The following is a 27,611-nucleotide window of genomic DNA, read 5'->3' as shown; positions in this document are numbered from 1 at the left end:
ACTAGCAAGTGTCTTGGAGAACGTCTATTTGGATCTATTCTCTTTGGGGTGCGCTGTACTTCTTGGATCTGTAATTTTAGGTCTTTCATAAGAGTTGGGAAATTTTCAGTGATAATTTCTTCCATTAGTTTTTTTCCTCCTTTTCCCTTCTCTTCTCCTTCCGGGACACCCACAACACATATATTTGTGCGCTTCATATTATCATTCAGTTCCCTGAGTCCCTGCTCATATTTTTCCGTTCTTTTCCCTATAGTTTCTGTTTCTTTTTGGATTTCAGATGTACCATCCTCCAGTTCACTAATCCTAACCTCTGTCTCTTGAAATCTACCATTGTAGGTTTCCATTGTTTTTTTCATCTTTTCTACTGTATCTTTCATTTCCATAAGTTCTGTGATTTGTTTTTTCAGACTTTCCCTTTCTTCTTTTTGTTCATTCCTTGCCTTCATGTTCTCCCTCAATTCATTGATTTGGTTTTTGATGAGGTTTTCCATGTCTGTTCGTATATTCTGAATTAGTTGTTTCAGCTCTTGTATCTCATTTGAACTATTGGTTTATTCCTTTGACTGGGCCATATCTTCAATTTTCCTGGTGTGATTTGTTATTTTTTGCTGGCATCTAGACATTTAATTACCTTAATTAGTTTATTCTGGAGATTGCTTTCACTTATCTTACCTAGGGTTTTCTTGCTAGATAAGTTTGTTGTCTATCTGTTCTTTGACCTTCAGTTCAGCTTTTTCTGGGCCTCTAGCTTAAGTTTTGTTTAACAGAGGGTAATTTTTCAGTTCTTGTTTTCTTGTTTCTTCTCTTACTTGTAAGGTGCCTTACCCACCCTTAGGAGGGTCTACATAGGTATTATAGACTCCAGCCGGGTTTTCCCGGACTAAACTGGCCTCCTATCCGGGGGAAGGAGTCACCTGCGTCAGTTTTCCCTGAGGGTGAGACCCAGCAGGTTGAAAGACTTTCCTGTGAAGTCTCTGGGCTCCGTTTTTCTTATCCTGCCTAGTATGTGGCGCTTGTCTGCCTGTGGGTCCCACCAGCAAAAGATGTTGTGGCTCCTTTAACTTTGGAAGGCTCTCCCTGCTGGGGGCATGGTGGAGACAGAGGAGAGGTTGTAGGCTGGTTTTAATGGCTTCAAATTACCAAGCCCTGGGGTCTGAATTCCTTGAGAGAGGGATTCAACCTGAGTTGGGCTTCACCCCTCCCCTTGGGAACAGGCGGGAGGCAGCCCTGAAAGCAGTCTGTTTCTGCCTATGTCTGGGGCAGTTGCAGCCCAGGTAGTCCCACAGCTGAATCCAGAGGCAGCCAAGCATCCGTAAAAACAGCTACAAAAACTTCCGTTTGTCCCCTTTCCTCTTTTTTGGTTAGCCCAATAATCAACCTCTGCCTTGACCAGTTTCACCTGAGCTGGGGGCCTATTTTTAGTAGTCAGAATTTGTTTATTAATGCCACAATTGGTGTTTGGTTGGACTCAGTCCCTGCTACTGTTAGAGTGTCTTTTGTTTCCCTCTGGGAAGCTGCCTGTGGGGGAGGGGCGCTGGGCGCCAGCCACCGCGGCTTGGGGAACTCACGGTTCCGGAGACTCGCAGCCGTTCCAGCTGGTCCAGACTGAGGTACGCTGTGTGTCTGGTCACTATCGTGGCTCTGGGAGCTGTTCTGTACTGTTTCTGGTTATTTAGTAGTTGTTTTGGAGGACGAACTAAAACACGCACATTGCTAAGCCGCCATCTTGGCCCCTCTCTCCTCAAGAATCATTTTGACCCTTCAGTCAAGAATGTGCTTTCCCTTGCTTTCAAGGCATACTTCAGTTTCTGCCTTCTTGAAGCTATCCTTCAATCTTCTTTCCCACCCCTGTCAAAAATCAGTCCCTCCTTTTAATAGCATCTTCCTGGTTATTTCTGTCTTTTCCAAATTCTTTCTATGTGATGTTTACTTAGTGGTCAATCTGTGTGTCTCCTACTATATCACAAGTGTGGGCAGGATGGGAGCCATATCTGTTCACTTTCTGATCTCGCAGTACTAGGCATAGTACCTAGCACATTTAATGTGCTCATTTTGAACTTCTTGAATTAGAATTAGCCAAGGAATAAGAAACATATCAAAATTAAATGGGTCAGTCTTCATTTGAAATCATATTAAATTGTTGACAGGGATAGTTAAATTGAACTAAGCTAATTTAAATAAAAAATAACCAAGTTATCAAAAAGCATGCAATGTGTTGTAATGGTTAAAAGCCTGGGGACTCTGGAGACAGACTGTAGAGTGGTAATTCTGCTTACTAGCTCTATGATCCTGGGTAAGTTGTGTATTTATTATTTGTGTCAATTTTCCAATCTGTAAAATTGGGATAATGACATAGCACCTATCTTACAGAGTATCTGAAAGGATTAATAGAGCTAATACATGTGAAATACTTAGGACACTGCTTGGCACATAATGAGTGTTCCAGTGTCAGCCACCATAAGTAGCAATGTTATTATTTTATTATAATTTATTATTATTTTGTTATGAAAAGAAGGAAATAAATTTTTTATTTGGAAGCAGAGAGAGGCAGTGAGAATTTTTTAGTTGGGTCTCAGATTTCTGAAGTATAGAGAAAGTTTGAAAAAGATATTTTAAAAGAATGCTTTGGTCTTTGATCTGTTAACCACTTTGACATTTTGAATGTTGATTGAACTTATGAAAGTGTTGATATAAATGCATACTTTGGGTTATGAACTTTTAAAGAATCATTAATAGTTTTGATACTAGAGACAAAATAAAGTACAATGAAAAGGTAGAAGAATCCTGTTTTACTTTCCTGGCTGCAAAAAACAGTGAGTTGGCTTGAACAGCAGGACTGTATTGGCTAATAGTTTTGAAGCTAATTCTAAAATCAAAGTGACAGTAAGGCGCTGCTCTCTTCTCAGTGGCTCTCGTCTGAGGCTGCCTGCTGGCAATCCTTGGTCCTTGGCTTTTATGTCACATGGCAGAACACATGGTATCTTCTTTCTCTTCCGGGTTCTTTTGACTTCTCGCTTCTTGCTTTTCCATGTGACTTTCTTGCTGTCACCTTCTCTGTAAGGTCTCTAGTAATAGAATTAAGACCCATTTGACTTAGGTGGCCATACCTTAACTAAAAATAACATCATCCACAGGTCCTATTTACAGTTCACACCCATAGAAATAAATGAGTTAGAACATGTTTCTTCAGGGCCACATAACTCAATCTACCACAACTCCTAAATTGATAAAGCCTTCTTCTCTGACCATTTTGAGCAATCATGAACTCTCCTTCTTATCTCTCTAGTACTTGTTTTGCGTTTCTCTTTTATACTCCACCTTGTTTTATAATTCTTTATACACTTGTTTTAATTTTAATTGGAGTTGAGGACAATCAAGGAGATTGTGTTAGACTTTTTTGTATGTCTTAAGCATCAAAGGCACTGAACAGATCATTTGCTAATGAATAATTGAAAGCTATTTGCTCTCTAAAACAATAGATTTAAGCTTTTATGAATATTTTAACTGTGTGAAAAATGCTTATATGTGAAACGTGTCGTCTGACATCACAAGGATTGTTTTAGCACAAAACTCTAAGCTAAAATCTATGCCTGACACTGGACTTTCCTTTAGATTTCCTTTTTTTAAATAATAGTCTGTGTCTTAGAGGCTTTAGGTCTTAGAAGTAAAAATTGGTTGCCAAGTTTCAAATGCTATTTTCTGCATTTTAAATTATTGCTGTGAAATTGGTCCTTTGAAAAGATCAATAAAATTGACAAACCTTTAGCTAGACTAACAGAAAAAAAGAGAAAGAATACAAATAACAAAAATAAGAAATGAAGGAGGGATGGTACTATTGACCTGGAAGAAAAAAAAGGATTAAAAGAAGATCTTATGAACAATTGTACACCAATAAATTAGACAAACCTAGATGAAGTACACAAATTACTCATAAAACTAATTACTTAACATGACTCAAGAAGAAATAGAGTATCTCAACAGTTCCAAGTAGAACTTGAATCAGTGATCAAAAATTCCCCACAAAGAGAAGCCAAGGACCAAATGGTTTCACTGGTGAATTGTACCAAACATTTTAAGAAGGATTAACACCATTCCTTCTCAAACTTTTCCAAAAAAACTGAAGAGGAGGAAATACTTCCTACTTCATGCTATTCAACCAGCATCTTCCTAGTACCAAAGCCAGATAGAGATATCACAAGAAAAGAAAAGTATAGGCCAATATTCTTTAGTGAATAAAGATGCAAAATTTCTCAATAAAATACTAGCAAACTTAATTCAACTGTACAAGTAAAGGATTATACACCATAATCAAGCAGGATTTATCCCAGGAATCCAAGGGTGTCTTACCATAAGAAAATAAATGTAATGCACCATATTAATAGAATGAAAGGGAAAATACGTGTATCTCAGTTAACACAAAAAAGGCAATTTGAAAAAATCCAGAGCTCTTTCTTAATAAAATCACCTAGAAAACTAGGAATAGAAGGGAACTTCCTCAACATTAAAAAGTGCATATATGGAAAACCCACAACTAACATCATATCCAATGATGAAAGACTGAAGGTATTCCCTCTAAGATTGAGAACGAGACAAGGACGCTGCTGTCACCACTCTATTCAACATAGTGCTGGGAGTGCTACTCAGAGCAATTAGGGAGGAAGAAGAAAGAAAGATCTAAATTGGAAAGGAAGAAGCAAAAGTATGCATATTCATGGATGACATGATCCTGTATATATAGAAAATCCCAAAGGGTCTATAAGAGTACCACTGGAGCTAATAAATGAATTCAGCAAAGTGGCAGGGTACCAGATCAGTGCACCAAAATCTGCTGTTTCTCTATACAGCCAAGAATAATCTGAAAATGAAATCAAGAAAACAATTCCATTTACAATAGCAACTAAAAGAATTACATTCTAGGAATAACTTTAACCAAACGTGAAGAACTAATACACAGAAAACTCCAAATTGTTACTGAAAGAAATTTAAGACCTAGATAATGGAAAAGATATTCCATGCTCCTGGAGTGGAAGAACATGTATCAATAAGATGTCAGTATCACCCAACGTGATTTATGTATATATTGCTATCCCAGCCAAAAACCCAGCTGCTTTCTTTGCACAAATGGAAAAGCTAATCATCAAATTCATATGGAATGGCACAGGACACCAAGTAGCCAAACACATGTTGAAAAAAACAAAGTTGGAGGAGTTACATGTCCCAGTATGAAAGCTTATGAAGTTAGAGTCATCAAAATAGAATGGTACTGGCACAAGGACAAATGTATAGACAAGTGGAGTAAAATTGAGTGTGCAGAAATAAACCCTCACATCTATGGCCTGTTGATTTTTGACAAGGGTGCCATGTTCATTCAGTGGGGAAAGAATAGTTTCTTCCATACATGAAACTGAGAATACTGGATATCCATATGCAAAAGACTGGAGGACAACCCCTGCTTCACAGTATATGTATAAATTAACTCAACTGAATCAAAGACTCAAATATGAGAACTAAAACTATAAAATTCCTGGAAGAAAATATAGGGGAACATTTTTACATTTTTGCTGTAAAGTTTTAGACTTCATACCAAAAGTACAAGTAGCAAAAAAAAAAAAAAAAAATAGATAAATGAGAGTTCATCAGAATTAAAATTTGTGCATCAAAGGACATTACCAAGAAAATGAAAAGACAGCCTATAGAATGGGGGGAGATATTTGGAAACCATATATCTGATAAGGGTTTAATATCCAGAATATACAAAGAGCTCTTAAATCTCAACAACAAAAAGACAACCCAATTAAAAAATGAGTAAAGGAATTGAATAGATATTTCTCCAAAAAGATGTAATGACCAATAAGCACATGAAAAGATGGTCAGCATCATTAGTCACTAGAGAGTTGCAAATCAAAACCACACTGTCCATACTACCTCATGCAACTAGAATGGCTAGTATTAAAAAAAATAAAAATAGCAAGTACTGGCATGGATGCAGAGAAATAGGAACCTTAGTACATTGTTAGTGGGAATGTAAAAATAGTGCGGTCACTGTGGAAAACAGGTTGGTAGTTCCTCAGAAGTTAAACAGAACTACCATATAACCTGGCAATCATGTTTCTAGGCAGGGACAAAAACAGGTTGGTGGTTCCTCAGAAGTTAAAAAGAACTACCATATAACCTGGCAATCATGTTTCTAGGCAGGGATTCAGGTAGATACACTAGTAGTCATAGCAACATTATTCACAATGGCCAAAATATGGAAGCAACCCATATGTTCATCAGCAGGTGAATGGATAAATAAAATGTGGTATATACATAAAATATTATTCAGCTCTAAAAATGAATGAAGTTTTGATATATGCTGCTGTGTTGATGAACCTTGAAGTTAGGTTGAGTGAAATAAGTCAGATATATAGCTTTATTTAATGTGGTTACATAAATATGATTCCACTTATATGAAATAGCTAGAATATGCAAATTCATTGAGACAGGACGTATACAGATTATGAGGTAGAAGGTAGAATGGAGAGCTAATGCATAATGGGTGCAGGTTTTGTGTTGGTGGTGGTGGGAGAGTTCTGGGAATGAATGGTGGTGAGGGTAGCACAACACTGTGAATGATTATCCCCTTGAAGTGTATGCTTAGGAGTGATATGGTAAAGTTCATGTGATACATATGTTTCAAAAATTAAACAAAGAATGAGACTAAAGAGATAATAATAACTAAATCCATTGTATGTATCTGGACTAGATCTAAAAATGGAGAAAATGCCCCCCCCAAATTAGGACATTTTAAAAATTGAAATATTGATTGTAAGCCTTATATCAATGTTAAATTTCCTGTACTTGATAGCTGTATTTAATGTGGTTTTACAAGTGAATATCCTTCTTAGGAAAAGCATATTGAAGTATTCCATGTTCAGGGAGCATGGTATATACAACCTACACCCAAATATTTTGAAGATAGACTAATAGATAGGGGAGAGGTAGATAGATAAATAAATGGATAGGGCAGATGTTGGAGTTCTGAGTATGGGTTTTGTATTACTTTTGCAACCTCCCTGTAGGTTTGAAAAAAAATGTTTTAGTTAAAAATTCTTGCTGTGGACAAGGTGCTTAAATTATTTATTTTTTCTAAGTAGATGCTGGCATAATACCCATCTTGGTAGGAGGAATATGAAGTAATACTTTAAAAATGTTTCTGAAACTAGTGGTATAGTAAATAAATCTTTAATGCTTTATCTGTCTCTGAGAACTACTTCTGATTTTCGTTTATCTCCTAAAGGAGAGTAGTTTCTCAGAGTATCTTACCTTTAATCCTACTAGATGTGTTTCATCATCTGGGTCTCCCAAAATTGCAGTGTTTGATTTCTATGCAGAGGCTGTTTATCTAAGTACCTCATGTCATTCTTAATCTCTTGCTTCTTAGGTCAGTCAAGCTAGACCATGCAATGCTTTGGTGATAAGCAGTCTCCAAACTTAGTGTATTCAGTGTTTCTCACTAAGGCTGTGTGTCCAAATCAGGTTGGCAGGCACACTCTAAACATTGCCATCCCTCAGGCACCCAGGCTGGTAAAGGCCTGTATTTCTACCATCACTAAGCAGGATGGGTTGGGGGCAAGTGAACGCTGGCTTTTTAAGCTTCTCACATTTTATTGACCTGTGCATATCACATGACTGTGGTTAACTTCAGAGGGGCAGGAAAGAGCTTTCTTACCCAGTACGTAAGGTGAGTGGGAACCATTTGGTGAACAGCTTCACTAACAGTCACATTCCTGCTTGGAGTTCACAGCGCCTCTACTTTCCTGGGATTCCCTGGTGTCATTTTTCTTGTTACCCAAATGATTTTATTCTCTCATTTATAGTATTTTTAATAATAACGATAATATTAAATAATAATAAAGTATCTTATCTCCTTTATGTTGTGTGGGGTTTTTTGATATTTTTTAAAATTTATTTATTAATTAAAAAAATTAACAAACCAAATAACACATTCACATATGTAATCAGTAATTCACAATATCATCACTTAGTTGCATATTCATCATTTCTTAGAACATTTGCACTAATTCAGAAAAAGAAATAAAAAGACAATAGAAAAAGAAAACAAAAACAGGAAAAAGAAGATTATACCTACCTATGTTGTGTGTTTTACCCTTTCTTTGGTTTCTGAGCTTGAATGTGGCATTACTTCACCGTCTGGTCTGATGATACTCTCCAAATTGACTTCCTTTTACCATCCTGAGATTATTTGATTGCAGATCTTTCTTCAGGCCCTACTTAATCTTGTTAAAGGATGTTTCTCTTTCTTTGCTTTTCTACTTTGTCAGTTGCTCTTAATGGTTTCCTGTTTCCCATGTACATTGTATATGCTTGTATTATAAAATAAAATGGTCTAAGGAAACAGAAAAGTTATAAAAATGTGTTATAACAAAGGAACTAACCAGAGTTCTGAAATTTTAATGTTTTTAAAGGGAATCCATTTTATTACCTTTAATATAAAGTAACCTAGTTAAGCAGAATCTGTCTAATGACAGAAATCAATAGAAAAAATAGCATATTCATGTGTGATTGTGGACATCTTTGTAGGTAGGTTCATTTATGCAAGCATTTCTTTGGAATAATTTCCTAGAATTTTAATAGCTAGTCAAAGTATTATAAATCTAGTTTCAGTAGATACAGACATAGTCTCTAAAAAGTATAGTACAATTTTACACTGCCACCAAGAATATAGTATGTTTTCTTATAGCCATCAATGCTGCTGCTGTCAGCCTTTTAGTTTTTTTCCAGTTTAAGTGAAAAATCTCTTTGTTTCTTTAATTTCTACTTTTAGTTTCTAGAATATATGAGTATCTTTCACTATATTTCTTAGCTATTCTTATTTTTTCTTTAAACCTTTTATCCAAGTCTCTTTTCCCCATTTAAAAAATTGGATGACCTAAAGAATAGAAGAAAGAGCAAAGTTCATGGTGGCGTTATACAGAGAAGATAGGGTTTTACAAATGAGTATGATTACCAAATCATTATATTGATATTTCTTTTAGTCTACAGAGTCTTAGAACAGCTAGAAATAAAAACCTAAAATTGTGGAATTATAACCCATACCAAACTCTGACTCTGTTCTATGACCAATTGTTGCAATGTGCTTTGAAATTTATTTCAAAACTTAAAAAAATGTTATTTTTCACAAAGAAGAAAAAGTTGATTGTGATGACAAGTGCATAGCTATGATATTGTGAACCATTGATTGTATGCTTTGAATGATTACATGGTATGTGAATATATGTATCAATAAAAAATAAATAATTTTTAAAAAGTTGCATGAATTTCTTTCTCCTTACTTATTTGTAAGAGCCCTTCATAAATTAGGGAAATTAGCCCTACACGTTATTAGACATATGGATTATTGTCTCATTTTGTCTTTCATGTCTTTGTGAGTATAAACGTTGCCTTAGGTGGCTTTAACGTTTATGCAGTCATTTTGTTTCTTCTGGAATTTTGTGTCATACTTAGTGAATCCTTCACTGTTCTTAAGATTATGAAAAAATTCACCCATTGTCTTTTTTTCATTTTTAAACATTTTTATTCACACATCATACAATGTAACCTAAGTATAAAATGAATGGTTCCCAGTATAATAATGTAGCCATGCCTTCACCACCACAATCTATATAAGGACATTTCCATTTCTTCTGTTAAGAATCCCATACCCGTCCCCTGTATCCCTTACTTATTGACATTTAGCTTTGGCATATTGCCAATATTTGGCATATTCAATAGAAGTATATTGCAATGTTACTGTTAACTATAGACCCTAGTTTGGATTGATTGTATTCTTTCCAGTATATCCCATTTTCAACACCTTTGCAATGTTGACGTCCATTTGTTCTCCCTCATGCAAAAACATTCTTATATTTGTATGTTTAATCACCAGTTGTCCACTCTAGGCATCACTAGTTATACCATCTCAGTCTTTATCCTCTGTCTTTCCTTCTGGTGACATACATGTCCCCCAGTCCTCCTCCCTCAACCATATTCACACTGGGCTTCATTCAGTGTGCTTGTATTATTGCGCTACTGTCAGATAGTATTTGTTATCCATTTCTGGATCTTTAACAATCAGTCCTGTTAACACAGTCTGCACTCCTTCAGCACCAAATGCCCAATCCCTACATTCTTTCTTTTTCCTTATAACCTGCGTTCTTAACTTTAATTCTCACAGTTCACTTGTTAACGTTAGTGCATGTTAGAACATACAGTAGCTGTCCTTTTGTTTCTGACTGATTTCACTCAGCATAATGTTACATGCTTCCTGACGTTGTTCTTACATCTGCGTAGTAGTCCATCATATGCATATACCACAGCTTGTTTAGACACTCGTCCGTGGATGGACATTTGTCACCCATCGTCTTCTAGTACTTTTCTGATAAAACTTTTTAGTCCTTGATCCCTCTTGAATTTACTTTCAATTTAGGGCTAAGCTGTGGATCCTTTAATATTATTTAAAGGTCATTTAACTCATCAAAAAGGAATTTTTCCTCAATAATTTTCAGAGTTCATTTTGTCAAATAGTACATTCCTATATATAGTTAAGTCTATTTATACTATTTTTTATTGATCTGCTGTTCTTGTCCATGTAATACCCTGTTTTAACTAATGTGGGTTTATAGCTTGCTCTATTAAAATTTAATGGCTAATTAGGAAAGGGCAAATGCATGGTCACTGAATTGATAGAGTAAGTTGTAAATATTATATTACTTAATAATATATAATATACTATGGTATATGAGTTAATAGTAAAAATTCAGTGATTTTTCAGGTTAGTACTTTAAACTGGAGAAGTAAAAGGCACAAATGAAGATCTTTAACGCTGCTTTTATTGCATACATAATTTTTATTGTGTTCTTTTTCCCCACCCAGAAATGGTTTAGAACATGTTTTTAGAAAAGTTTATTTACGAAATTACTTTTTTACAAAAAGTTCCTATTTAAAGATGTTTTTATTATTCAGACCTCAGGAAATTTTCTGACAGAATTTCAAGTGAAAAGTGTTCCTTCGGAAAGAGTTGCCACTCAGAAGATCCTGTCTGTGGTCGGAGAGTGCCTGGACCACTTCGGCCCCGGTTGTGTGGGCGTGCAGAAGATCTTAAATGCTCGGTGTCCACTGGTGAGGTTCTCTCACCAGGCCTCTGGGTTTCAGTGTGATTTGACTACTAACAATAGGTACGTTCAAGCTGATTGCCTTAAATATGACTATTATTAGATATTTGCATAGTTTTTTTTTGCATAAGCAATGTTTTTGGACACTTTTAGAGTGGTTTTAATTATTTTTAAAAATTTTTTGAGAACTTGGCTTGAAAAGTAGGATATACTTTTTTCTTATGTTCTTATGTCTTTTGATTTTTTTGATATTCCTAGACAAAGTGTCAGGATATTGTGTTAAAATCTTAACAGCTGACTAACATCTTCTGAGATGAACTGTATTTCATTGTTTTTGCTAGTATATCCAGCAAAGTGGAATATCTATTTTTACTAAGTAGTCTAAGTGTACTTAGAAAAACAACTTGAGTATGACCTCTGAATAAATTGCCTCCAGGTCCAGTCAATTTTGTGTAGCTGATAAAGCTGATTTTCTTTGCTTAGGTCAAAAAGTGGTCTAAACAGCCTAAGACCTAATGGTTTTTATTCAGCATATTTGCATTTTATTACCTAGCAACCTGTTTGCTTAAAAAATGGAGTGGATGGTGGTACAAGGGTAGTTCAGTGGTAGGATTCTTGCTTGCCATGCAGGAGACCTGGGTTGGATTCTCGGCCCATACACTTTCCAAAAAAACAAATGAGCAAGCAAAACAAAAAACAAACAAAAATTGAAGAAATGGTGCTACAGTAATGGGATACTCAAATAGAAAAATAACGAAATGTGACCAAGCTATACAACATACAAAAAGAAAAGGAGTGGGAATGACAGGTCTTTTCTTCTGATTACTTTTCCTTGGTTCTCAATATAGAAAACATCTCAGTTATGGAGTTTACATCTTACCTCTACTATTCTCATTGTGTTTGATTTTACTATATGTATTAGGTTAAAAAAAAACATAACTAAAAGTAGACTAAGGAAGTCTAGTCTAGAGTGGTTTTGTTTAAATTTAAGTGCTTTTGAATTTCTTTTTAGGAACCTATAAAGTGAAGTCATGATTTCAAGCCAAATTTTAATATAAAAATATATACCACACTTTCTGCCATTACTACATTTTGTTTATACTATGTAAAATGTGACTAAAGTTATCTTTGTAATAGGGTTATTTTCTTTTAAAAATATGGTTTTAGCATGCTTTTTTTCAGGTTTTAAATACTCTTGCAATAACTATTCTTTATATTAGATGTCTTGCACATACAATATAGATCTTTCAGTTTAATTTAGCTTCATTTGCATATCTAAAATAATCACTAAATTTACTGTTTCTCTGTTCTTTTTAAACCCAGCAAGTAAATATCCTGGTGTTAAGTTTAAACTTGCTCCTTTTAAGGGATTAAGTGCCCTCTGTTGGTTCATTGAGAAATTACAAGACATTTTGATCAGTTGGAACTTACTTTTAAAAAATTTCTGATTAATAATTCTCTGAATTTGCATTTGCATTGTAACATTACAACTAGGACATATTAAAAATAGGGTGTGAAATTGGATTTTTTCCAATTTATCTTCATGGGTTTTGAGTTTTATAAATATTAGGCTTCGGTAATTTTGGTTTTACAAACTACAGAATTTTAAGACTTATTCTTTCTTGATAAAATGAATAGGCTATTTTTGTTTTTAGATTAATTTCTTTAATAATAGATAACAAAGGTGTAAGACTGAGGTGTAAATATTCTCAACTTAGAGATGAATTTATATCCTTTTTTTTTTTTTTTTTTTTTAAAGAGAGAGGAAGGAAAGGAAGGAAAGAAAGACAGAGAAGGAAGGAAGGATGGAAGGAAGGGAAACATTTTCTTATTTTTTATTATATTTTGTTTGTTTGTCCGTTTTTTGTTACATGGGCTGGGGCCGGGAATCGAACCGGGGTCCTCCGGCATGGCAGGCAAGCACTCTTGCCCGCTGAGCCACCGCGGCCCGCCCAATTTATATCCTTTTTGATAATTATGAGAGAGCACTTATGTAGTGTGTGCACTTATTAAGATCATGTTCAGGAACTTTGACTTAAAAATTCTAAGCTTTAGAATTACATTGTAGTTGTCAACATTTAAAAGAATGTTTTAGTGGTAATGAATATATTTGACTTTTATCATTCACGTTAAATTTTATATTGCACAACTGGTCATAGTGTTCTGAATGCATCCAGATATAGTAAGATGTATTTCTAGGTAAATGCTTTCTACTCTTGGATCATGATTTGGGGGGACTGAAAATTATTTCTGTGTCTTTTGGAAGGATCGCCTTGAAAAGTTCTGAACTCCTTTATATGTATGGTGCCCTGGACTCCCGAGTAAGAGCCTTGGTGTTCACTATCCGATGCTGGGCCCGAGCACACTCCTTAACGAGTAGTATTCCTGGAGCTTGGATCACGAATTTTTCCCTTACGATGATGGTCATCTTTTTTCTTCAGAGAAGATCACCCCCTGTTCTTCCAACTCTAGATTACCTAAAAACCCTAGCAGGTAAGGCTAGGGCATTCATTTCTATTTTTTCATTCTGACGCTTTGGATGAATATAATTACCATGTATTTTCAAAGTCTTGTTTGTTATTAGTTGTATACTTTGTCTTTGAATTTTTAAAGCCTTATGAATCTAAAATTTAAGTGTTTTTAAAATATTTTTTAATGTACCCAGGAGTCATGAGGGCAGATGACTTGTGAAGTTGGGGCCTTTGGAATGTTTGAGAGTTGGTCCTATTTGTGTAGTTGGCAGGGTTGTTCACAACAGTGAAGAGATTTGTAGACCCTCTCACTTCATTGACCACATCTTGAATGACCTGGAAAAAAAACAAAACAAAACATTTCTCAGATACAGCTTTTTTGAGGGGGGGGTGGTGAATGGTCCAGGAATCGAACCCTCATGGAAGGGAGGCATTCTGACCACTGAACTACCACGCACCCTTGGTACAAGATTTTGATTGGATGTTTTCAGAGATGACTTTCCAAACCTGACCCTGTTTCTAATACAATCTAAAGTTGTATTAGAAATGCTGAAATATTTCAGGATATTTTAAAGATTGTAAATATGTTTTGCTACTTAAAAGTTTATAAACAATCTTAGGTGAAATATATTAAAACTAGCATACTATTTTGCTTTGGATTATAAGTGAGTTGAAATATTGGTAGATTGCTGGAGAAGATACTAAGATATTACAGTTCTGAGTTATAAAAGGAAAATAGATAATTAAGGGGTATACTCAGAAGTGTAGATACTCTTCTCATTTACCCATTCTGTATATTGCTGCCAGATACTTATTTTAAAGTATATCCCTGAATCTTCCCTATTTAGAATAACCTTAAAAGGGTGTTTTTTTTTTTTTTTTTTTTTTAACATGGGCAGGCACCAGGAATCGAACCCGGGTCCTAGGGCATGGCAGGCAAGCATTCTTACCTGCTGAGCCACCGTGGCCCGCCCCTTAAAAGGGTTTTTATTCCCAACAGAACAAAGCTCAAACTCTATTTTTTGGTGCTTAAGGCCTTCAACAATTTAGCCACAACCCAGTTTTCCAGCCTCTTCCACTAGTCCTCCTGTGCTCCCACATTCCAGCTAATACTCTCTTCTGTGGTGCTTTCCCTTTTTCTCCAAATTAGAAATGATCTCTTCCTATAAACTTCCAGAATGTTTTCTTTGTGCCATAATAGGTAAAGTGGTATGGCAGTTGATTTTAGATGATACTGTATATATTTGTGTACATTGTCTCATTTGTTTGATTATTTGCAGATAAACTTTTTTTTAACTATAGAATTCTTTCTTCTTTTTAATCACTGTATTTCAGTTTTTACAAATGCTCTTAGAACAATTCAGGTAACTAAGGTTTTGGGGGGAACAGTTCTTTTTTTTTTTTTACATGGGCAGGCACCGGGAATCGAACCCGGGTCCTCTGGCGTGGCAGGCAAGCTTTCTTGCCTGCTGAGCCACCGTGGCCCGCCCGGGGAACAGTTCTTGTACATAAAGAACTCTATTACATGCTCCGTTTTCCTGCAAATGATTCTGTTGGCTAGAAACAAATACTGCCACAGAAACATTGTTTTTTATTGTTGTTTAAGCAATAGATAATGCATTTATATTTACAAAAAGCCGTAAGCAAACATGCATTTCTCCTTTATTGGGAGGTCCTAAATAGATGTTTAAACATTAAGGCTGTGATGATTCTAAATCATAATGAAATTCTAAGTTAAGGCTTTGTTTTGAAACCCATATTCATAGGCAACTATGATCAAAGCAAACTCTTTCTTCTACTAAGTTGAGTTCATCTGCCCAGAATATATGTTATTTACCCACTGCCAACATGTCCTCTGTATCTGATGTATGGAGCATGAACTAGTAGTAATACTGTTATTTTATTTTAAGGAATTATTAGTCCCCTTGCAAGGTTTTCTTTTGAGGATTTAGCCTTCAGTAGCACAAGTGTGTGTAAAAGAAGGGACCAAGCATTTCTTTGTAAACTTAGAATACTTACAAACTGCACTGAATCTTACTTTTCTGAATGTTGGCCAACAGTTAAGCACAATCTCCTAAATACACAAAACCTGAAAGCATACTTGACCATGTTCCCATCCCAAAACAACAACAAAAAAATGTTCTTGTTGACTGAAACAACAGATCTTTGCCTTCTTTATTCTCTTTGAAGTAGGCTGTTTGATACAACTTTCTTTAAAAATAAACAAATAAAAATGCAGACTAACGTATTTTAGGTGGTTCTATTCTGTGATTGCTACCCTTAAGGCACAAGTAATTCCCTTGCTAGACAGATGCCTTTCAGAAATCATTCAAGGAAAAGAGATGAGTAGTGGCTGAAGGAAGGTGAGTTACTTCATTCTTCCCTAGTAAGTTTAGTAGAATTGTTACACATTGAAATTTAGGGGAAATTGTCCTTTTCTCCCTCCCCCCCCCTTTTTTAAACATACAGCGTAATAAAGCTCAGATTCAGCTTGTGGGTGCACTTTGGGAAGCAGCTCTGGGGCAGCACTCTAAACTACTACTACTTAGACAGCAGGGTGTGAGTAGGGCACCCCAGTGTTTCCATGCTGTGGATGATTTACTGCTAATTCAACTGAGAGGATCACTATTTACACATCAGCCCTCGCAATTATTCCTTAACACAAAATTTTACAGCCATGAACCTCTTGTGAATAAAATATGGTAATCTTAACATTGGTATTGATAACAGCTCATGTAGAGAAGTTGACAACATGAAAAGTATTTCAAAAGTTAGAGACATCTATAGTTTTCCTTTGTGTCTTCAAGTCAGAAGAGTAAGATAGCAAAGCAGATGAAGCTGGAGGCGGCATGACTCTCAAACCATATAAGTGTTGTGGTTTAAATCCACTTTACAGGTTACTATCAGGAAATAGGAATTTCTACCAATCACTGTTAAAAATATATTGTAGGTACAATTTAAGTATGTTGTTACACTACAACAAAAAACATTTGCTAAGTTGGCTTTAGCTAAATGGCTAATATTTTTAAAGGTACGAAATTTACTTTTTAGAAGGAAAGACTAGCTTTAAAGGGGCAATGGTATGCAACGCAAAAATCATTTTTAGATCAGTATCATACACTTTATAATACACATATTTCTATACAAATTTCATGTTTACAAAAGGCAAAGAACTGCAAAGAATCTAGACAACTACATTCAGTAGTTAATACTGTTGTCCCCAATCCCCATTTTCTAAATCCAAAAGAATACTAAATGCCATCCTGCATGTGGACTTCCCTTTTAGAAGGTAGAGACTTTATGTAGTTCTGTACATGTCTGAGTTTCCACAGGACTGAACTGAGACTCCATCGTGTTCCAGACCAAATCAGCCAGAATGAAATCATCCATGGCTGTCTGAGTTTCATTGCTGGTAAAAAGCAAACTACCCAGGGTTTCAAAACCAGAATCCATGGTCTGTGTTTCTGTACTGTTCAGCTGAACTTTGCTTTCTAGAACAGGTAGGTTTTTAGTGGAAGTCATTTCTGTTTGGGTTTGTGTGTCAGATGAATCAGTGCTCATGGAAAAGCTGGAGTGTTTCAGAAGACTGACTACCCAGAGGCAGATGAGGGCTACTGTCTAAAAAGAAGTTTAAGTCTGTCCGTGTCTGTGTATCAAACATTTCAAGGTGCAAGAAGTTAACATTTCTCTTACAACTGTAGGACTGAGCAGAAGTGTCTGCAAGTAAAAAGTCGGTTTGGGTCTCTGTGTCCAGGGATTTCAAGACTGGTTCAGTGTTCATACTGCTAAGTTCACTCTCTTCTGTTTAAGTTTGGATATTTGAGGCTGAAAAGAACTCTTCAATATCAAAATCTATCCTGGGATTCTGGGTTGGGTCAGATGAGAGCTGGGTGTCAGGTCCAGTGTTCATGTGAGACAAAAGACTGTGATTATACAATGTCTGACCTGGCAAGTTACTTGACAAGGTGTTTTCTAAATTGCTTAATAAATTTATGGTTTGGGTCTGATTATCTTTCATGTTTTGTAAAGGAAGTATACTGTTCTGCTCACTGAAGTTTATAATTGGTAAGATTTTTTAATATCTTGATTTAAAGTCTTAGAGTCATTCTGAGGTAACAAACCATGAGTTAGAGTCTCTGCTACCAAATTGTTGCTTATAATATTGTCTGTAGAAACCCTGAATGAAGAATGGACATTCTCAAAAATGTCTCCACACATTACTCTTGGTCCATGTGTACCGGGTCATCTGTGGAACTTTGTACTTCACTAGTGTGAGTTTCTCTGGAGATCCTGCCTGGAAACCAGCATCCAAAAAAGCATCGGTCTGAGCGGCTATGGATGAAGTTGCTCTGAAACTGGGTAACAGTGTTTGCATATGAACGCTAATGGGAAGTGAAACTTGAGAACCAAAAGTCAAATCAGTTTGAAAACAAGAGGATACAGAGGAGTCTGGGGAAGCCCACTGTGCAGAAGGCATGAAGCTTGGTGAGGCATAAGACAGATCTGTCTGCACAGTGCTGGAAGAAATGCTGTTCTTCTGACATGTGTTCCTTAGTTGTTATAAAATAGCAGGTGGACTTTTACCCAAGTTCACTTGAATACCTGTGCTAATTGGCTCAACATTAATGGGATTCACAATTTTTGAGAGAGGCAGGCTCTCCCTAAGAGAGCATGCCTCTGAATCTAGGCCAAGGATCAGGGTTCCTATGGACAAGGGAAGCAAGTGAATGGTGCCCACAGCAGAGCCCTGCTGATCCACACCCACCACCACAGGCTGGGCTGAGGAGTCGGCTGTAGTAGGCACAAAGACAGGCATGGGAGAAAAGTGCATAACAGGTAGTTTAACCAAAGCCACTTTGGGCTTTGGTAAAAGCAACTTCTGAGGATATCTTGGAGGTGTTGTAAGAGTCTGTTTTCTGGCATTAGAACTACAGGAGTCTTCAAAGGAAGCCACTAGCTTTATTTCTGAAGTTTCTAGTTCTTGTGTGTCTGGTGAAGAGGATGGTTTATTGAGCAATGATTCAATGGTCTTTTTTGACAACTTCTGGTTGTTCATGGAGTTCTCCATTTTCCTTTTCGTACTAGGTGGATCCCTGTGCTTAGCAGGGATCTCATGGCCCCTTCAGTAGATATGTGGACTGCAAGGCATGTACACTGGAAGGTCTTGCCACAATCCTCTGTGTGTCTTTTTTAAATCCTATTCAGTACCATAAGAATTGCTGCACTTACTACATTTATGCTTCTTTTCAGCATGTGTTTTCATAAAGTGCTGTTTAACAAGAGAGAATTGAGAAAATGGTCTGTCGGGGCCTCTCGGGCATCCTGTCATTGGACAACAGTAGAATTTCGGTACAGTTTTTAAGTCTTTCCTTATAGTTGGATTTACTGTGCCGTCCTGCAGGCTGTGGTTCTTGACCAGGTGCATGTTGAGCGCGGGGCTCTTGGGCAGGGTCTTGCCGCAGCTGCGCGCAGTGAGCAGGATGGTGGTGCGCACAGCCTGGGACAGCTCGCCGCCGCCGGCTGGATCAGCTCCGGGGCAAGCAGCGCGGGGTTGTGGGCTGCTGCCTTGGAATTGTGGGCTGCTGCCTTGGCGCTGCGGGCCGCGACCGGCTGCCCCTCAGCTGTCCTGGGGAACCCCACGGGCCCGAGCTGGCGGCGGCTGCCTGGACGGCCCGGGCGCCCGAGCACAGAGCCGCGGGGTGTGCCTCCGCCTCCACGTCAGAGGCCACCGTGGCTCCCGCACTGCAGCAGGGCTGAGCTCGCAGGCCTGCAGAAAAACTTTTAACCTGCATTCCTTTTAATTGTTCTCCTTCCCCAAAGCATACTTTTATGATACAGATTTTCTTGTATGAATTTAACTAAATTGATATATATGCACATGTTCTAATTCTAGTTGAAGTTAGTACTTTAAAAATCAATTTAGATTAAAGCAGTACTTGGTAATTGAGTTGATAGATTGATGAAACTCATCGCTGTAAGTCTTGGTACACCATGGTATCAAGCTTAAGAAAAAAGCTGAATGTAAGAGGTTAAGGGAAAGCAGGAAATGTTCAGGGATAGTCTAGTGATTATGTAGATTTCACTTTTCAGGTTGATATAAAAGGCAACATCCATGCCTGTATTCATTTCATCCTTTAGTGTCATTCATTCAGTAAATTTTTTTGCATGCTCATTATCATTTAGGTGTTATGTTGGGTTCATTGTGGGGTACGGACAATGGTATCAGGTACCTCAGAGTCTAGTAGTAGAGAGTTAAGAGACACATAAACAGAAAATAAGGGTAGTTCCTGATCAGTAAGCAACCTGTAAATTGCATTCCCTGCTCACCTCATGCTGTCTGCACTTAAAAACGCTTAAGACTGCTATCATAAGAAACCATCTGAGGAAACCATCATAGAACGGTTTGAGTTCAAAATCTCTCAAAGGAGGAATAACTGAGCCAAGTTTACGCTAGGAACAAAAAAGTAACTCCTGAACATCTTCCTCCCTCACATGTACTGTGCATTCCTGCTAGAGTCGGCCCTTGTTCAGATCTTGCCTGGGAAGGTTTATACTGCCTTCTCTCCTTACTTCTAGTTTGCATCTCATCCACAATCCATTTTTAGCTAATGGAATGATTTTCAAAAGTTCATATTTGATGATAATATCTCACTTCAAATCCTTCAGTAACTTCCTGGAATCTATTCTTTTATTTTTACTAATTAAGAAAATAATATGATTTGTGGACAAATTAAAAGTATCTTTGGTTTTTGTCCCAAATCTATTTTAAAATAAATTTAAATTTAGTTGCATTTTATGGCATCAAAACTAGTTTAGAATTTTTAAATTTTCTACTTGAAAGACCAGCCTGATTTAAAATTTTCTGTTAGTTTTCAGACATAATAACATGTTTAAGGTTATTTTTTGCAAGCACTTTTCTGCACATAGCACAGTTAGGTATGAATTGCCAATAAATGCAAATCAAAATTTGTTATAATTATTGCTCCTTTTTTTTTATCTTTGGTTTTAAGGTTCTAGAGGTATCTTGAATTTCTGTAAAGGAATTTTAATTAAATGAAGGTATTTTAAGGATGTGGTAAAGATCATTTTAAGGAGAGTTTACCAAAATAACTTTTTCTTACTCCTATATATGTTTTTCAAATGCCATATTTTTTATACTTCCTGACTTTAAACAGCATTCCAAAATTGTTGTACATTAAACAGTGTGAGGCTAAAAATAAAGCCATTTTAAACTGAAACAATCAAAACCATCTTGGGACTTGGGGATTCATCAAATTGAGTCTTGAGTGTACTTATTTGATTTCAAGTTATGTTTCATTTGATTTACAAATAAAGGCTCTCAATTTGTTCTTTTTAAAAAGAAAAATATTAATATTTTATTTGCTTGCTTTTTTGTTTATTAATAGAAGGCAATATGTATCCCTGAACCTTCCATAGTTCTCAAGGGCTCTTAAACTGTCTTTTGGGACTTAGATTAAGGGATGCTTAAAGGTTGGCACCATACATAGAGCCTTTTGTCATCTTCTTTTTCATCCTCTCTTCTTACAGTCCTTCCTGGGTGGAAACCTGAGCTTCCACACCCTAAACTCCTTGCTGTTCCTCAGGTGTCTCATGCTCTTTCACACGTTGGTGTCTTTGCCTGAGGCCTTCTCCTCCCTCTCTCCCCTTTTTAGATGGAGAACCTCTATATGATTAAGCCTGGAAAGAAGACAACCCCAGTCCACAGGTCTTCTTGCTTGTTAGGTCTGTCCTGGCTGTCTTCCCAATTGCCTAGTAAATAGGTGTTTTTTTGGCTTCTGAGCTCTTGGCACACACCTGGTCTGTACCAGCTGTGAAGTGTTGTATTTCCTTCATCTTCCTGTCTCCTTTAACTTGACTAAGCCTTCCCGGGGTGGGCTGTCCCATTCATCTTTGTATCTTCAGTTCCTGTCGTAGTAGAAGTGCAATAAACAGATTTCAAATGAGAGTAATGTTTTTAAGTTGTGGGCTCTTTGTACTTAAGTAAGATGTATCGCGATGGCAACTTTCATATTTCTGCTGCTCTTTTGTGTGTGTTTTTATAATCTCTACAATTCCCTGTACTTCCATGTCTCTTATTTTCTTGTTTTCCATCCTATTTGGCTTTGTTCCTGTTTTAGTTTGCTAAAGCTACTAAAGTGCAATATACCAAAAATGGAATGGTTTTTCAAAAGGGAAATTTATTAAGTTATAAGTTTACAGTTCTAAGTCTGTGAAAATGTCCAAACTAAGGCATTCAGGGAAAGATACTCTGATTTAAGAAAGGCTGATGGGTCAAGAACATCTCCGTCAGCTGAAAAGACACATGGCTACCTGGCTCTAAAGCTTTTCCAAAGTCCTGACCTCTTAAAGGATTCTAGGAAGCAGGCCTACCTTTAATCAGTGAGACACATCTCCATGGAAACTACCTAAGCAAAGTGCAATTGGGTAGGTCACATCTCCATGGAAACAGTAAAAAGATCCCACCCAGCAATATTGAATGAAGATTAAAGGGCTTTTTTGGGGTACACAACATATTCAAACCGACACAGCTCCTTTTGTTATTTGTGCTTAATGCTTTTATATAGCATTTTCCTCATAAATAATTGTTTGGTTTTTTACTTCTTCCCTATGGCTAATTAAGGAAAGAAAAGTCTATGTAGTATCAGTAGTAATATTGATGCAGCATTGAAGAGAGTATCTGTATTGTCTTTAATTTATAGTTCCATGTGACCCTCTTGATATTTTCTATTAAATTAGTTAAGATCTTTTTAGTGGAAGTCTTGTAGCATAAGGAGGGTAAAGAATTAACAATGAGAACAGGAACAGTTCACTAGGTGCTAATTCTGTGCCAGGCACTTGGCTAAGGAATTTATATGGATCATCTCATTCAGTCTTTCCAGTAAACCTTAGGAGGTAGTATTATTACTATTTTCGTTTTATAGGAAAGGAAACCAAGTCTTTAAGAGGTTATATAAATTTCACGAGGTCACATAATTAGAAGATCCTAGAGCCAGGATTTAAAACCAAGCATTTTCCAGAGTTTTTTCTTTTTCCTTTTAACTGAAGTGTAATACACGTAGAAGTAACTATCACTTTTCACAAACTGAACATACCCATGGAACCACTACCCAGATTGAATACACCACCCTAACAGTTCTACCTGCACTCCCTTCAGGTCCCTACAGCCCTGCCGGCTTCCCCCTCAACCCCACCCCGCATCTCCCCCAGCTCCAAGGGTAATTTGTAAGCGCAACGATTAATTTGTTTTTGCCTCTTAAATGAAGTATCATATAGTATGTGTTCCTTTGCTGCTAGCTTTCTGACTCTCCACCTTATGTTAGAGAGATCCATCCACATTGTTAGCACATCTGTATACTGCTCATTCTTGTAACCATGTAGTATTCCATTATATGAATATACCAAAAACATTTTTTATTCTATTTATTCTATCTTTATTTTATTAGGAATAGTTTCTACTGTGAACATCCTAGCATATGTCTTTTGGTGAACATAGGTATTCATTTCTGTCAAGTATATACTAAGAGTAGAATTTCTGAATCTTGGGATTTGGATATGTTCAGCTTTAGTAGATGCTCCAAACGATTTTCCAAAGTATAAACTCCCACAAGCATTATATGTTGTCTTTTTAATTTTATCTATTCTAAGTGTATTTGTAGTGGGATCTCAGTTTACTTTTAATTTTCTTCTCCCCAATGACCATTGCAGTTGAGCGCCTTTTCCTGTATTTATTAGGTATTTTGGGTGTCCAGAAATCTTTTGCCTGTTGTTCTGTTAGGTTATCTGTTATTTTCTGATTCAATTGTAGAATTATTTATATATTCTTGACATGAATCCTTTGTCATATATCTATCTCTTTCTCATATATGCACACTGTGGTTGCCTTTTCCCTCCTAGTGATGTCTTTTGAACAGAGCTCTGATTTTTTTTTGTTTCATTTTTATCAAAGTTATGGATGCACAGGGTTATAGAGTCTAGTAATTCTACAACTTTTTAAACAAAAATGTGCCCTCTGAGCCTACCTTTTACTAGTTTTTCTTCCTATACGCAACCACTTTCAACTCTTTAAGGTGATTCCTTTGATTTTTTTAAACCATATTTTTAAATAAAATACTTGAATTACTTTTCTTAATTTTAGGTCTAGGTACCATCTATAACTTCCCTTTACGGAAAGGGAATTAGTCCTTTTTTTCCTCCTATAGTCCTCATTACACACGTCTTCATATTCTCTGTCTAGATACATCATAATTTTGGTATGCTTTACATTATTATGACTGTGTAAATGCTATTCACACCTGATCCATGGGGTGAACTAAAATTAATTTTCTTTCCTGCCCAACTTTTTTTTAATATTCTTTGGAGTTAATGGTCTTTAATACTATTTTATTTCTTAAATTATTACTATTTTTGCCTAAGCCTTCATGTGTTTAATATTATTGAATCTAAAACTTGACACATGTTGTCGAAATCTCTTCTCAAAACTTTCAGAAACATCAGATATTCTATAAATTTCATCTCCTGAGAGAAATTTCCCTTGGAGCCTTCTGGTATGTACAAACCTGGATTGGTTGCCCTCTGGTGCACGGCCCTCATCCTGGGATCTCCCTTCATCATCATCTTGGTATTATTTTTGAAGTCCTCCACTTTAGACCTGTTAGATGTTCTTATCATATGCCATCCTTTTTCTTGGTCTGTATCCTTGTTTTGGTGAAACACATACTTCAAGAGCTTCTTGCAAAAAAAGATAAAGTTTTTGAGACTTGCATGTCTAAAAATGTCAGTTTTTGATTGGGAATATATTTCTAGGTTGGTAACGATTTTCCTCTGTAAGGGAAACCTTTGTAGTGTTCTGAAATTTCACAAAGATGTACTTTGGTATTTTCATCCATTTTGCATTTTACTTGGTGGGGCCTTTCAATCTGTACACTTGTATCCTGCAGTTAGAAGAAATTTTCCTTAACTTTTTAATTTATTTCCTTCCTTTTTTTTTTTCTCACTAGAACTGCTGTTATTCAGACATTGTAACCCTTGAGTTGGTCATCTAATTTTCTTATCTATTCAGTTGATCTTTTGGGGAGATATTCTCAATTTTTTCTTCTAGCCCTTGCAATTTTCATTTCTCCCATTATATTTTTACTTTCCAGGAGCTCTTTTTTGCTGTTGAAATATTCATTTTCATTGTATTCTGCTGTTATGTTGTGATTGCTGTATCCTATTACTGCATCTTTTTTGTCAATTGAGTTTTTTATGTATATATTTTTATTGACAAAACATAACAACATACAAACATGAACATTCTTAACATATGAACATTCCATTCTTGTTATATAATCAGTGACTCACATTATCATCACATAGGTGTATATTCATTACCATGATCGTTTCTTAGAACATTTGCATCACTCCAGAAAAATAAATAAAAAGAAAAAACTCACACATACCTGCATCTCTTAAGGATTTTTTAAAAAATACATTTTCTTTACCTGGTCTCTGTTTCTTCCAGTTCTTTTTTCCATTTTATTTGTATCAGACATTATCATATGGCTCATGAGCTCTGCTGTTCTGTTCATGTTTGAGTTAGAAATTAAAAAGCTAATCTGTATCTCTGAGCTGCTATTATGAAGATACTAGAATCTTTAAACTGGTCATCTAATTTTCTTAAATATTCTGTTGCTCTTTTGGGGACATACTGTTAATTTTATATTCCAAATCTTGAGAAGGACTTCTTGACTAAGCTTCATTGTGGGATAGTTGTTTGGTCTGTTTCTTTGGGGAATGTAGATATCACTATCTCTAGGTCATTCATTCCTCTTGACAATTCACATTCCCTAAAAAGACTCATTCATTCTGTCTTTCTGGAGAAAAAGGCCTGGCTGTTGGCATTCACTGTGCCTTTGTTCACTCAGAGTAAGTGTCTAGGCGTTCCACCCTCAGCTATTTATTGTATCTCCTAGTCTAGAGGGCCTTTCTTTTAAAACCCTCTCCAAAGACTAAACCTCTAGTTTTCTGCCAGGGAAAAAGCGATCCCAGGAGCCTTTAACCATCAAGTTTCCAGTGATACCTTGTGCTTCCAATATCTGAGCCTCTAGGAGTCCTGCAGTGGATATCTGCTTTGTTCTTGGCTTTTTTTATATTTTGTTAATCTAGCATTCAGTGTTTCCAGGTCTCCTAAATCACTGCTACTCATCTGTGTGTTTAACTTAAAAACAAATGAGTTCTTGTCTAATCTGTTCTCCATGTCTTTAGGGTTTTATCATTTAGTGGTGTTTTTGGAGAGAGTGAAAAATAGATGCTTGTGTTCATTCACCATCTTTACCCTGGAGCATATTCTCTTAACTAGGATATGGGTGTCCTCCAAAGAGGCCAAATGTTACTGGAGCCTGTGGATGGTGGCAGGAGAGGCAGGAAGATGACAGTCTTGTCTGTTGACTATTGTCAATGATCAGTAGTGAATAGTCTGTATGTCGATGTACATGTGTGAAGATTAGTGTCTAAGGATGAGTTACTTTCTGGAATTTGAAACACTTGGATATAACCCTGTGGAAAGCACTTAGATGCTTCTCATGGGTATATCTAAGTACCTGAGAGGATGTTCTTTAGATTCACATTTAAAAAAATCACTTAGGTGGGGTGGCTTAGAAGGAAGCAAAATTGCAATTTGCTTCTATGTCATAGCCTGACCCCACCCCCACAGTAGTAAATTGTTAATTAGCTTGCATGAATTAGTAGGGTGAAACCACTTATTGGATTCTCTCATTTAATTACAACTGACCCATGACATGTTAAAAAGGTTTGGACCTGTTAATCATTATAACAGGAGTTGTATATACTTATCTGTATACATTTTAGCTGACCAAGTGTAATTCCAGTAAATTCTTCTAATAAAATTACGACATTTAAAGGATTTTTTACAAAAGAAAAAAATGTTAAACTTTCATATGAACTTGGCTCATGTTGTTATCATGTCTCTTACTCATGTCTCTATCAACTCTTTATTGTTTATTAAAAATGCACGTGGCCAGCACAATGTTGATTTTTGGTCTTTTGACTAGAAAGATTTGTCTAAATGATTATACAGCCTATATTACTACCTGTACTGCAGCGTCATCCATTAATATCAACTCTTGCCAATAATGACCTCTGACAAATTATGTGTTGTTGTAGTACATTAGTTCCCTGAAAAATGTGGTAGAATTTAACAGTCTGGATGTTGACCCAAATTTGAAGGTGTCATCAAATTTCTATTATGAGTTAATAAAGGTACTTACTTGATATTTGTATTTCGGTAAGAATATTGTTCAGTGAATTTTATTTATCATGTGTATTGTACAGAAAGATGGTAATTGCTGTACCAATCCAGGAAGATCTAAATCCTTCTAAAGGAAATCAAATTCGGTAAATAAATAACTAATTTTCAGATTGCCGCATGTGGCTAGTGACTTGTATTGGACAATGTAGATGTTGTCTGGAGATCATTTTAGTGGAAAAACAAGGAAGAGAGAAAAGGAGGGGAAAGAATGACAGTTGATGTATTTGTTAGGTTTGAATGCTTTAACGTTTTTGAAAAAATAGTGTTGGCCCTACCTTAAATCAGAGGATAATTATTTATCTTCAAATTTTAATACTTTTTGTTAAAAAGAACAACTTACCGAGAGTCTCAGTTTTATACCATTGTACATTTCTAGAAATAAAAGATGTAACAGCTAAGAAGGTATGGATAGGTATGACTGGCATTTTTCCACAAAAAATATAAACTGTTAATCATTGAACTAGTAAAACACATGCCCAGGTCCCATAAAAATAGGGTTAAGTGTAAATTATATTAAGTTCTTTAGTGTACTATAAGTTATATAGTAGAGCACATAAAATTTGGTATTAAAATTAACCTGTTAGAGTCAGGAATAATTTTTGAGAGATTGTGTCAGTAACCCAGGTCTTAATGAAAAATAAGAATAACAGAAAAAAAAAA

General features: G+C 36.1%; 1 protein-coding gene and 1 pseudogene across 4 annotated transcripts in view; one reads left to right on the top strand and one right to left on the bottom strand.

Annotated features, from left to right (window-relative positions):
• Positions 1-27,611, top strand: part of MTPAP (mitochondrial poly(A) polymerase) — a 50,878-nt gene that overhangs the window by 18,079 nt on the left and 5,188 nt on the right. For all 4 annotated transcript variants that reach the window (XM_077152802.1, XM_077152781.1, XM_077152807.1 and 1 more), the window contains exons 5-6: positions 11,005-11,216; positions 13,420-13,646. In XM_077152802.1, the coding sequence (XP_077008917.1) occupies positions 11,005-11,216; positions 13,420-13,646 (439 nt within the window). The remainder of the gene's footprint in view (positions 1-11,004; positions 11,217-13,419; positions 13,647-27,611) is intronic.
• Positions 16,907-19,064, bottom strand: LOC143677154 (ATM interactor pseudogene; annotated as a pseudogene).

This window comes from Tamandua tetradactyla, chromosome 1 (genome assembly GCF_023851605.1).
Source record: "Tamandua tetradactyla isolate mTamTet1 chromosome 1, mTamTet1.pri, whole genome shotgun sequence".
NCBI classification, from domain to species: Eukaryota; Metazoa; Chordata; class Mammalia; order Pilosa; family Myrmecophagidae; genus Tamandua; species Tamandua tetradactyla.
This window is presented reverse-complemented; position numbering and strand designations above follow the sequence as displayed.